Source organism: Bos taurus, chromosome 3, assembly GCF_002263795.3.
Source record: "Bos taurus isolate L1 Dominette 01449 registration number 42190680 breed Hereford chromosome 3, ARS-UCD2.0, whole genome shotgun sequence".
Lineage (NCBI taxonomy): Eukaryota > Metazoa > Chordata > Mammalia > Artiodactyla > Bovidae > Bos > Bos taurus.
In genome coordinates, this window is record NC_037330.1 from 67,092,646 (window position 1) to 67,106,128 (window position 13,483).

Consider the following 13,483-nt stretch of genomic DNA (forward strand, 5'->3'; position numbering starts at 1 on the left):
GGAAGAGCCATGAGGAAATTTGAGAATATCTCCAGCAAAATGCAAGCAGTACCATATAATGATGTGTTTGTGTATGTTTTCATTGCAGCCTTCATGAAACAGACATTCACAAGGAAGATCACCAACTAGAACCTGTTTATCGGTCAGAGACATTCTTAGACAGAGACTACTGTGTGTCCCAGGGCACCAGTTATAATTACCTTGACCCAAACTACTTTCCAGCAAACAGATGACATGGAAGAGAACATCATACACTAGTCCTCTTCAACACATAGCAATGGTATCATTGTGAATTATGTGCACAGTTTGGAAAGATTCTCTGCTTTCCCTGAAATGACACTCACAGCATGACAGCTTCCTGAGTGTTCTCGTCAAGTCCAGCTCTGCACTGTTGTGGCTCTAGATCACTGTTCAGCAGCTGAACATTCCTGGTGAGCGAAGGGTTTCCCTGGTGAAATTCTCACCACCACCTTAAAGCCTTTTAGGTGGTGATCTTAAATGGGGGAGACGGAAACGAGAGCACATATTAAAGAGAGAGTAAATTCCAAAGGTTTCAAAGAACTTGGTCATAAATATGCTAATGAGAAGACAAAGTATTTATATTAAAACAGTTTAGTAGCTTTCAGTTTTGTGAAAATAGTTTCCAGCACAGAAACTGACTTCTTTAGACAAAGTTTTAACCAATGATGGTGTTTGCATCTAGGATATATACACTTTAAAAGAACTCACTGTCCCAGTGGTGGCCCCTGATGGCCTTTAGTAAATTGGAGCTGCTTAACCATATTGATGTCTAATTTCTTTTAACCAGAATGAACTGTCCTTATTACCAACAGTGAAGCACTACAGGAGGCAGCTGTGGCATTGCTTCCTTAACCAGCTCATGGTGTGTGAATGTTATAAAATTGTCACTCAGATATATTTTTTAAATGTAATGTTATATAAGATGATCATGTGATGTGTACAAACTATGGTGAAAAGTGCCAGTGGTAGTAACTGTGTAAAGTCTCTAATTCACAATATTAATTTCTTTAAAATACACAGCCTTCTGCCTCTGTATTTGGAGTTGTCAGTGCAACTCATTGAAGAAAACTGCCTAATATAAAAATCATATATATGATAATAATTTCCCTCTTTTGTAGTCTGCACAAGATCCATAAAAGATTGTATTTTTATTACTATTTAAACAAGTGATTAAATTTAGTCTGTGCAGTGAGCAAGAGTTCACATGCATTCTTTTATACTGCTGGATTTTGTTGTGCATCATTTAAAACATTTTGTATGTTTCTTCTTATCTGTGTATACAGTATGTTCTTGAATAATGTTCATTTGTCAGGAGAACTGTGAGAAATAAACTATGTGGATACTGTCTGTTTATATTATAGAATGCTTGTTGTGACTTCCTTTGGTTAGATTTTGGATTTTCTTTTTTAATGAGTGTTAAAACAAATTTTTTTTAGGTTTTTTTTATTTACCTGTCCTTTAAGAAGAATATGAACTATATGATGGAAAAGGGTAAACTTGAGAAACTCTGTAAAAGATGGTAATGTTTTCACTCAGAGTGTTTGCTGAGACACTAAACTAGGTTTAAAAAAAGAATGCATACCATGGTTAAATAAAAAAGGCAATAATTAATGTCCAGATGTGAAAACTAAACTTATGTTGAAAATTTTTACTCATTCTTTTTGATGAAAGTAAGCCTCCCCATGTGTTACATAAGTAGTTTTTTAAAATCACTGTATTCTCTGGAAATTATTATTGATTAATGGGAAATGTAAATATTCTAAGATTAATTAAGTATACTGACACAATTTTTAGTCTCGTTTTTTCCAGTTTTAAATCAAGGGGACATTATTTACCAGTCCTCTTCAATACATTATAGTGTACTGAAATTATACCCTGAATTTTTTAATTGAGAAAAGTAATATAATTTTAACTATAGAAATATGAGAATTTTAAAAGTAATATATTGATTAAAGTATACTGATGATTTTGGTAAAATATATCACATCAGAAAAAAGGGAAATGGACTTGAGCTAAACTTTATGCCCTGAAATTATTAGTTGGGGGAAGAAGAGGGGAATCAGCAGTTTGGGCATTTGGCTGTTAAACTGCAAGTGAATATTCCAGAAGCTCTACCTTCAACTTGTGGTAAGATAGTAGGTGGCACTGATGGTAACTTCTGTAACTTCTATGTTTGTATAGGAATAATACCAATCAATTTTGAAGAACCATTCAGAGCCATTCAAAAATCCCATAAACTATCATGTATGCTTTGAAAGAGTGATAACAAACCCACTTAAATTTTTTTTTTAAGGGCAAAAGATTTTTGAAAATTTTGAGTGACAAAGAGGATTCTTTTCTGCTTAAGCAAAGATGTGTTTATTTTGCATTTTTCAGCTCTAAGCAAATAGTCCTCATGACTTTAAAAGGGTAGTAGTTAGTGGTAATGTGTATTGTTGTTTTAATTTGAAGATTGCAGGAATGGGCAGGGCTGTCATATTTGCAAGTAGGCCTTCCATCTCCTGCATGGAAGCTTTGGCGTTGAGACAAACATAGACCTACTTGTTAAAGCATCACTTATTCAGTAGTATTCAGTAGGTCAGTTGTATTTTCTGAAATACTATGCTCAAGTTATTTGCTAAGAACTGAAGGAACTTCTGTTGCTGTTCAGTCGCCCAGTCGTGTCCGACTCTTTGCAACTCCATGGACTGCAGCATGCCAGACCTCCCTGTCCCTCACCATCTCCTGGAGTTTGCCCAAGTTCATGTTCATTGCATCGTTGATGCTGTCCAGCCATCTCATCCTCTGACACCCTCTTCTGCCTTCAGTCTTTCCCAGCATTAGGGACTTTTCCAGTGAGTCATCTGTTCACATCAGATGATCAGAATACTGGAGCTTTGGCTTCAGCATCAGTCCTTCCAGTGAATATTCAGGGTTGATCTCCCTTAAGAACTTTTAAGGACACCTAAAACCACTGCTTTCAGGTTTAGGCAGTGGAAATTTTGTTTGGTGTGATATGCACTAAGAATAATAGCAAACACTGATAGAGTGCTTGTTATGTGCCAAGCAAGCGTATAGTAACAGATTTAATCCTTACAATTTTATGAGGCAGGTTCATTTATTATCCTGGTTTCATATCAGGAAGTCTAGCCAGAGAGGTTAAGTAACTTGCCCAAGGTCAATATGGTTAGTAACGTGGTGATGCTTAGATTTTAACCCAGACAGATTGCTCCCAGGTCAGCGTCTGCCTCACTACCCTATTTCCTGCACAAGAATATTCCCTTTGTCAGGGGTCACTGAGGTGTTGGAGGTGAAGGTGTGCAGGAGTTGCTTTTCTGTCTTACTCTGGTGTGCTATGCATCCTAGAGTATAAATCTGAGCAAGCATCCAGGTTTATAGCTCAGAATAGAGAAGCACATCTGTGGCTGGGGAAAAAGCACTCAGCTTGCCCTGTGATGAAGTACGGAAACAAACATAATTTACGTCTTCTAATTTGACGGCAAACGTGGTCATAAGGCTTTTTAGGCAAAGCTGGGACTAAAGGCTTGGGTCTCCTGCCTCAGGTACAGTTTGTTTTCCCTGCATGTTTGGTACCTCTCAGCATAGTAGTATGCCATGTCCATTTTTCTCTCCTTTTCCCTTTTGTTTAAATTGCAGAACACAACAATTTACTGGGGTATGAAGAACATTTTTTTATGAAATGAAAAAAACAGTATATGACATGTAGTAAGGATAAATACTTTGCAAAAATTCTATGTTATAAACATAAGAATGGCATGCTATATAAATTACTATATTTCTTACTGTGGGTAACAAAGTTTGAACGCTGTTATTCTAGGTACATTGAATGGACTTGAAAGTCTCCAGATAACAAGTAGGTTTTTCCACAAGATTATGCAGGTATTGTTCTATGTAGGTTCTAAAGGTTAGTTTTTATTTCATATCTTGATGAACAATGTGCTTCTATTTATATGATCCTGAGGTGGCCTGGGGGGAACCTTTTCCCTTAAAGTTCAAGTAGCTGATTAAATGGATTTTTGAGCATGGTGTCACATTTAGCTCCATGAAGACAGAGACCATCCGTGTCTACCTTTATACCTACGGTCTGGCTCTTAGTAGATTCTCAATAAATATTTATTGGTAATGGGACTGATGTTTTGGTTACATTTTTTTCTCTAGAAAGTTAGAAAAATCACCTATGCCTGAGTGTCTGCGAGTGCGTCTGTGGGACCCTTAGAAGATTTGCCTCAGGAGATCTTTGCAGGACTCTGGGAGGACTAAAGGATTATTACATCCTGTCTAATCTAGAGGATGTGGTTCAGACCTAGATGGCTGAGATTTTGGTCCTCTCTGGGAGCCCATTTTCTTCCATGTTTTTAGAGTGATGTAATAGAAACTAGAATGGAAATTCTGGGTCCTAGTCTCAGTTGTTTAAATGAGACACTCAATAAATGTTGACAAAGAACTACCTTTTATTGAGCACTAGGAACTAGTAAATGATTTACACGTATTATTAACCTCTTTAATCCTCACAACACCTCTGTGAGGTTACTTATGATTGTGACCTCCACTGTACATATGAGAAAACCAAGGTTCAGAGGATTTAAGTGTTAGCCCTCCATAATGATGGCTATGTGTAGAACTGAGGATACGGAGCCTTGCTTTTCTGAAGCTTATATTCTAATGCCGAAGATCTACAGTAAACAAGTAAATAAAAATACTTTATAATTTTAGGCAGAGATAAATGCTGTGAAGAAAAATAATGCTTGAAAAAAAAAAGAATTATCAGGACCAGTCTGTCATTTAGAAGGAGTACTCATAGAACACCTCAACAACAAGAGTCAGTTTGAACAGAGACCTAAATGGGGTGAGGGATTTAGCCTTGTGGATAATCTGGAGGAAGAGGCAGAAGGATAGCATGGCCAGGGATCCTGACCCATTAGAGAGCTTAGCTTATTCAGGCAACAGAGGGCCAGTGTCATTTGAACCAGAAGAGCAAGAGGAGAGTGGTAGTTGTTGGGGTGAGAGAGGCTACAAGGCCAGATCAAGTGAGGCTCTGAATGTAGATCATTGTAAAGGAGTTTGTGTTTTGATATTTTATACATACAGACAAGGTCTTCTTCCAGGGGCAGAGACCTCTAAAGTCCTTTCCTACTATACAATCGTACGACTTTAGTGATGTCATGTCAAGCCATTCGAATCAGTAGACTATTTTAGCAGTTTTGTAGAAGACTTGATTTGTACCTCTAGATACTCTTTGGGGCAAAGCCATTTACCCCTGCTAATTTTTTTTTCTTAAGAGGGTAGCCAACTGCAGCCATAAAAGCCATGGCTGGGCTTGTCTGCTGCCCTGCTGTCTGTCAAAGCTGTGGTGGGCATGGACTGTTTACCAATATGTGGTATGTGTTTAAAGAATGTTAATCTCAACAAAGAGTCATTTTGTGTTTTCTGGCACAACTGATAATTTTCATCCTGTAACTCTCTCTCTAATTTGCTCAAATACTCCTTGTGTTCCCCTGTAGAGAGTGTTACAACTTGGGGTAGTAATAAAGTATTTGACAACTGTGTGAGCTGTAGGAACATGCCCCTTTTTGTTAATAGAGACATAATTGTAACCAAAGAAATTTAATTTCTTCTTTAGCAAACACTGACATTTCTGTTTAAGAATGACTGCTAGAGTAAAAGGAAATATGAAAATTACCATGTATCATGAATACACTAAGAGTGCTCTCTGTAATAGCTCAAAACTGATCTATGGCCAAAATTAAAACCATATGAGCATATCATAAATCTCAACTATTACTGTGTTTGCCTTTGAAATTCTGTTTGGAATAAGGCTTCAAATGCTTTCCAGAATGATGTGAGTTACAAATAAATAGAAAAAGAGTTATCCTGTGTTCCATTTATTTTATTTGTACATATCCATTTCAAGAAAAAAAAAGATTTAAAAAATACAATCTGTCCCAGAAATGAATCCTTCAATCCTGCACAACCATTGAAGAAAAAAAAATCATGCAAATTGAAACTGTGGTATTTTGTAGTGACTAAATGCAATTATTCCAGTAGAATATATAAGAAACTCTGACTTGGCAGCTGGTAGCACAAAAGAGAACCCAAACTTCACTGGTTTGATTTGAGGAAACACAATTTTACATATGGATATAAGGCTTGCAAACCTCTGTAAAGGGCCTTTATGGAACAAATACAGCATTAAACTCTGATAAACATTGTGTACTGACATGCCCCTTCCTCCCACGTCAGTTTTGTTATTACATTTCTTACTCGCTTGGTAACTACACAGGTGACACAAGTTGATGTTAGCCCAGTGAATGCAATAACAAATCACCTCATGCTTTTAAATTCTGTGTGGTCATTGGTATTAATTATAATTCCCCAGATGCACCAACTGTTTTATAGAAGAGTCTAGGTTAGACAGTTTATCCAATTTGTTCTCTTAGCCAATATGACAGTATTCCAAGTAGCCAGTTTTATAGAAATGAATAGAGAAATGTTATCGGTGACTAGTCTAGATTTTGCTATCTTGGAAAAAGCTATACACTTTCAAATTTTAAAAAGCTTTTATAACATTTTTAGAAATTTAATCAAATTTCTTAGGAACAGTTGGTGTTCACTTGTTAACCCAATCTCTGTGGTTCTGAGCTGGATGAGACTTTGAGGAAACAGCTTCCAGAGGGCGATGCCCCAGTTTGCCCCCCATATTAAGGGCCTTCAGTTCAGTAACGAATCTTGAAGAGAGGAAGGGAGATGTGATGTGGCGTTAAGGACGCTAACTCCTCCCTCTCTGAGGAGAGTAGAATCAAATGATTAGTCCTGAAGGCACAACTGACACCGACGGGCACTGCACTGCTGTTCACAGACTAATTTAGCTCTGAGGTGACAGAAAAGAGTGCGTGCTGTGAGTGCAGACTGCTGTCTGACTGAGGAAGAAAAGGCTGGATAATACCAAATACACCATGCATGATTTCCACACACCTCTCAGGTCAAGCTGGGAAGCAAACAGCAATGTCAGGATTTTGAGGCGGGGGACACACAGAAGGTTTAAATTGAAACATACTGTGTTAAGCGATGAACCTTTTAATATTTTTCTCTGTTCCACTGTCAACATACATGCATTTTTGCCTTCAGAAAATAGAGTCAATAGCTGTGCAGAGTTGAAGAAAAACTTCTTCTGGTGTGCCCTCTGCATTTATCTGTGTAAAAGGAAGAAAGAGAAAGTTTGTAAGAAATGTTTATAAATAAGACCATTTTTAGTAATAAAGATTACCTGCTTATAAGTTGCAGTGCAAAAGTTTAAAACACAGGACTCCAAAGCCATGGAGAAAAGAGTAGTTGTTTAAAAACTAGGTGCCTAATTAACATAATGAGATACCACTACACAACTATTTGAATGGGCAAAGTCTAAAACATCAAATGCTGGTGAGGGTGGGGAGGCACAGGAATGACGGGAATGCAAAATGTACAGCCACTTGGGAAAACCATTTGTCCATTTCTTACAAATTAAGCATTCTTAGCATATGATCCAACAGTTTGTGCTCCTTGGTACTTAGGCAAATGAGCCCACACAAAAACCTGCACACAGGGTTATAGGAGCTTTATTCATGATTGCAAAAAGTTGGAAGCAACAGAGATGTCCTTAGTTAGGTGAGTGGATAAATAAACTGTGGTGCATCCAAACAATGGGATATTATTTAGAGCTCAAAGGAAATGGGCTGTCAAACCATGAAAAGACATGGAGGAAATGTAAATACATATTACTAAATGAAAGAAGCCAATCTCAAAAGGCTGCATACAATATAACAACGGAAAAATGACAAAACTATGGAGACATAGTAAAAATATTGAGTTGGGGGGAGAGAGGAATGAGTAAGTGGAACACATGGTTTTTATGGTAGTGAAACTATTCTGTGTGGTACTGTAACCATGGATCCACGCTGCTATACCTTTGTCAAAACCCATAGAACATGCCATGCCAAGAGTGAACCCTGGGACTCCCATGGTGGTTCAGTGGCTAAAGACTCCGTGCTGTCAGTGCAGGGGCCCAGCTTTTATCCGTGGTCAGAAAACTAGATCCTGCATGCCACACCTAACTGTCTGCATGCTGCAACGAAGATCTTGCATGCTGCAACTAAGACCCCGTGCAGCCAAATAAAAGTGAGCCCATAATATCAATTCTGTTGAGTGGTGATGATGTGTTGATATAAGTTCATCAGTTATACTGTATGTGCTGCTCCTGTGTGGGATGTTTAGTGGGGGTCGGGGTGGGGGGTTGTTTTTCTGGTTGTGCCTTGTGGCTTGCAGGATCTCAGTTCCCTGACTAAGGATTCAACCTGGACCATGGCAGTGAAAACTTGGAATCCTGACTACTAGAACCTCCAGGGAATTCTGTGTAGGATGTTGATAGTGGGAGAGGTTGTGTGTGTTTGGGGCCAGGGAGTATATACTCAAGTCTTTCCATGACCTTTAACAATAATTTGTTTACCTCAATAGGCTCCTAGTCTTTGCTGTTGTTGTTAGTGCTCGATTTTGCGGTGAACCTAAAACTGGCCTAACAACAACAGCAAAGACTAGGAGCCTATTGAGGTAAACAAATTATTGTTAAAGGTCATGGAAAGACTCAAGTTAGTTAAAATGAGACTTCTGAGTGTTCTGGAGTGTTTGGGGCAGGGTATGAATAGGGCAGAAGTTGGGGGATAAGAGGGATGAGTGCGGAGAAAGCAAAAGCTGGGACCTCAACTTGCAGGGGTGCTAGATGCTAAGGCAGAGTCCTCTTGGAGACTTGATACACCGGGACAAGGAGCCAGCTACAGAGGAAGCAGAGGGGAGCTGATTTTCTGGGCATGAAGGCACTACTATCCCTTCCTTTCAAAATTCCCTAAAATTGTGCCAATTGCTGAGGTTTGTCCCACTGCACACGTAGTGTCCATAGAAAGTAGAAGCCTGGTGATTGGAATGAGACTCACAGAAGGGTTGGGGCAGTGAGCTTCTTCAGACTTCATCTCCAGAGGTTTTCATTTGGTGAGTTTGGGCTGGCCTTCTAATCTGCATATTTCATAAGTTCTCCCAATGATCTTGATGTGGGTCATCTTGGCCCACACTTTGAGAAACACTAGATGATTGGTCCTGTCTACATTCTTTGTGCAAACTAGTTTCAAAGGAAGGGGGGAGGCTAGAAGAATAGGTTGGGATGAGCTTGTATCTCCATAGATTTGCCTGTTTGGACATTTTATATAAATGGAATCACATAATACGCAGTCTTTTGTGATTTTTCTTTCACTAAGCATGTTTTCAAGGTTCATCCGAACTTTGTCCCTGCCACTGCTTGTTGTCCTGCTGAGCAGTCCTCTAACACACCTTTTCAAATACTGGGAGGAGGGAAGAGAAAAAGAGACTGTAAATTCACTTTCCTCACCTCCTCTCACCGAGGGTGGGTGAGCAGAGGTAAATCCATAGCACAGGCTTATTATTTACATGATCTGTGACTGTATCAGTGCAAGAGGTATCAGGTCTCTGTTCCCCAGGAAGTTCCCTGAGCAGAGACTCTACAACCTTTCAGTACATCCTTGTAAGTTTTCTCTCCTTGTTTCCAATGCTTTGTACCTGGCACAAACACTTCCCAAAGTTCACTCCAATCTCCCCCAGAAGAAGCAGCTAATTATGGATTGACCCCCAAGTCACCTTCTACTTTATTTGCATGTAGGCATTCTCATTATAATTATCTAATCCAGGGATGCCTGTAGAGGGCTTTTCGGTTTGGTTACAGCCTCTGCTTCATTTGGACAAACCCTAACTAGTTATAGTTACCCTAACTATATTTTGCAGTTTCCTCTTTATCTGTTCTCCATAATGTCTTGTTGAACTCTAGTTGCATTTAACTGACCTAACACGTCCCCTATTTCTACTAACTAGTCCTGTAACATTTCCCTCTTCCAACCCACTCTTTTCTAACCAATGCCACCCAGCACTTGTAACCTTACATGCTTTTCTAAATTTTTCTTCCTTCCAAAAGAAACTCACGCTTATGTTTCCCACTTCTTGTCTCCTATCTAATACGCATCATGTTTCCTAACACTGATAAGTTATTAGTACAAAAAATTTCTTTTAAAAGAACACTGATTACATCCTCTCTTTTTTCCTCCATTTTTTTGTTGATTGATAACCTGCTAATTTGGTATAATGGCAGTGTCAAAGTCATATTATTTGGTTGACTGTTAACCAGAATTTCTTCTAGACTGATGAAAACACATTTTCATTATAACAACATTTCTTTCTAGTGTTAACTTTCCCTACTTGTCATCATAATGAAATAATGGCTCTTTCAACATTTTCAAGTGGTTGCAGTTCACTGTGATGTTCAACTTTTTACTTCTTGGCCAGATATAACCTACCACTATCCCAAATATCTACACAGCCAGCTCTTTGATGACAGGGCCATCACTCAGCATTTGTACCCTCAGAGCTTGACTCTAGAGAGGTAGGCAAAGGAAAGAGAAGTTGAATGAAAGAAAGTGTCCTCTCCAAGTGACACTTTCCACCTCTCCACTGGATCCTCTCCAATGATCTCACTCCTAGGCATATGTTTGGAGAAAACTATTATTCAAAAGAATACATGCACCGTAGTGTTCATAGCACTATTTACAATAGTTATGACATGGAGGCAACTTAAAGGTCCATCGACAGATGAATGGATAAAGAAGATGTGGTACATAGATACAATGGAATATTATTTGGCCATCAAAAAGAATGAAATAATGGCACTTGCAGCAACCTGGTTGGACCTAGAGATTGTCACAATAAGTGAAGTAAGTCAGAAAAAGACAAATACCGTATGGTATTGCTTATTTGTGGAATCTAAAAATAATGACAAATGAACTTATTTACTAACCAGAAAAAGACTAATAGACATAGAAAACAAATTTATGGTTACCAAAGGGAAAAGGCATTGGGGAGGGATAAATTAGGAGTTTGAAATTAAAATATACATACTACTGGGTGACTCCCTGGTGGCTCAGACAGTAAAGAATCTGCAATGCAGGAGACCCAGGTTCAATCCCTGGGTCGGGAAGATATTCTGGAGAAGGGAATGGCTACCCACTCCAGTACTTGCCTGGAGAATTCTAAGGACAGAGGAGCCTGGCGGGCTACAGTGCATGGGGCTGAAAAAGAGTCAGGCATGACTGAGCAACTAACACTTTTCACTTTTCAGACTACCTTGTGTAAAATCGATCAACAACAAGGACCTGCTGTATAGCACAGGGTGGTGGTAGTGGCGGTGGTGTAGTCGCTAAGTTGTGTCTGACTCTGGTGACCTCCTGGGCCCCCAGGCTCCTTTGTTCATGGGATTTCTCAGGCAAATATACTTGAGTGGGTTCCTTCTCCAGGGGACATTGCCGACCCAGGGATCGAACCCGTGTACCCTGTATTGCAGGCAGATACTTCACCACTGAGCTACCAGGGAAGCACAGGAGCTGTACTCAATATCTTGTAATAACCTATAATGGAAAAGAATCTTAAGAAGTATGTATAAATATATATGTATAATGGAATCACTTTGCTGTACACCTGAAACTAACACATCGTAAGTCAACTATATTTCAATAAAGGTTAAAGAAAAAAGAAAAAGTACCCTCATTTTCCCATTCCTTCTTCCCTTTCTTTACATAAACAGGCTGTTGTAGGGCCAGAAATACACTGTTGGAGTCTATTTTCTGATCCGCAATCTGGACTTTATAGAATGGTATGGGATTCCCCTCTGTAAAAACTGGGCAACTTCGTTTCAGATACAAGGGCTAATGAGAACAAGCATCTGAAGGGCGACACTTGATATTTTCCAATGGAGGGGACTTGGGGGAGGAAGGCATTTCAATGGGATCGTGTCAGTCAGGCCAAGGCTGATGTTTGGGGGGAGCTGCGAGCTGGGCTGCAGGAGTGAGTCATGCCCTGGAGCTTTAACTGGACCATTTCCCGTTTCTATTTTCATCCAATACCTCCCTTCTTCATTTTGCTTTGTGGCTTAAATCCAGGGATTTATTTATTTAATTAAAGAAAAGAAAGCTACTCATTGCCATCCAGAGTCACGTGCTGTGGTGTGTGCCTCTGTGGAGCCCAAGGACGTGAGGAGATTTCAAGACAAAATCAAATAATCAGGCTTTCTAGATGGAGAAAGCAGCCTTTGACTCCAGTGAGTAGGAAATCTATGAAACTAATCTGAGACCCTCATTAGGCCCCAGAAGCAAAACTCTGAGAATAGAATTTTAGAGCCAATGAGATGCACACACACACACACGTGTGTGTGTGTGTGTGTGCATGTGGGCATGAGCATGTTGGGAAAAGAATGGGTTGGACTTCTATGGAGCGAAAGAGAGCCCAAGTAACAGAGTGGGACGAAAGCCTTCTGTCTACTCTCCAAATCTGTCCTCCAGTTCTTGAGCAATTACCTGGACATTTCCTTAATCTCATCTAATACCCACAAGGGGAATATTTTAAGAGAACAACCAGTGGCTTTTATATTTTCATATGTAACTGTGGAACTCATAGGAAATGGAAAAGAACCAACCTCCTAAGTGCTTTCTAAGCAACAGGAACTATTCTCGGTGCTCACAACTTCAGCAAATTTAAACTAGCTCACAAGGCACTAGTGTTAAGTCTTTAGTGAACAGATGAGAATCCTGTGTAAACGGCACACTAACTGTTCAGTGTGAAGAGAGCTTCCTCGGCAATTGTGCAAACTCAAAAATATGGTGTCCTCCCACTTACAGTCAGTTTTCAACATGTCATCAATGCTGATAATATCAATGTACAGCAACCTTCTTTACCCAGGAAGAGTGAAAGTAAACCCCATGATCTTACCCCAAAGGAGCTCCAGTTCTAAATCAGCTGAGTCGGAATGTACGAGGTTTTCATATCTTTAATTTAATTGAAAACCAGGTAAGTGGATTTGCTTGGAGAACTTATTACCCTTCTTGTTATGAGACTTGATATAAAGTCCTGCAGTTAAGTGACCAATATACAAAAGAATTTTTAAACAAGAAAACTAAAGGCCAGCGAATAGGAGCTATGATTAAATTTCTGAGGTTTCACCTGACTTCTCAAAGGAAAACTAATCAGAGATAATATTTCTGCTCAGCTGTCAGCGGAACAGATCATAAATTAGGAAAGTAGTTATATCACCCTGGGATTGGCACGTTTTGTCTACTCTTTTTCTTTAGTTCTATGAATTTATGAACCATAAAATAGTCAGCTGTTTTAAACACTGCCCAGATCGAGTGTTTTTTCTGAATTTTCCCACACTATTCAAAACATTGCTTGAGTTTCATTTTTCATGTATTGGCGCCATGGGGCTCCTGGGACAAACCCAAGCTGCCACTGAGTGATTTATGCTGATTGTGTGGGCCACCTTCTTCCTCTTTCACCCCGTCCTCTGTTCAACCACAGGGATCCCTATCGCCAGAGGGGAGGGGTGCTT

The 13,483-nt window shown here is 39.4% G+C and overlaps 2 protein-coding genes across 9 annotated transcripts in view; one reads left to right on the forward strand and one right to left on the reverse strand.

Moving 5' to 3' along the window:
• ZZZ3 (zinc finger ZZ-type containing 3) overlaps window positions 1-5,890 on the forward strand; it is a 123,874-nt gene extending 117,984 nt beyond the window's left edge. For 5 of the 6 annotated variants that reach the window (XM_015464841.3, XM_005204412.5, XM_010803398.4 and 2 more), the window contains one exon: window positions 89-5,890. In XM_015464841.3, the coding sequence (XP_015320327.1) occupies window positions 89-233 (145 nt within the window). In that variant the 3' untranslated portion in view covers window positions 234-5,890. 6 annotated transcript variants of the gene reach the window in all.
• A 3-nt stretch (window positions 5,891-5,893) lies between these two features.
• Window positions 5,894-13,483, reverse strand: part of AK5 (adenylate kinase 5) — a 259,132-nt gene continuing 251,542 nt past the window's right edge. For 2 of the 3 annotated variants that reach the window (XM_005204415.5, XM_005204414.5), the window contains one exon: window positions 5,933-7,211. In XM_005204415.5, coding sequence (XP_005204472.2) covers window positions 7,143-7,211 — 69 coding nt within the window. In that variant the 3' untranslated portion in view covers window positions 5,933-7,142. 3 annotated transcript variants of the gene reach the window in all.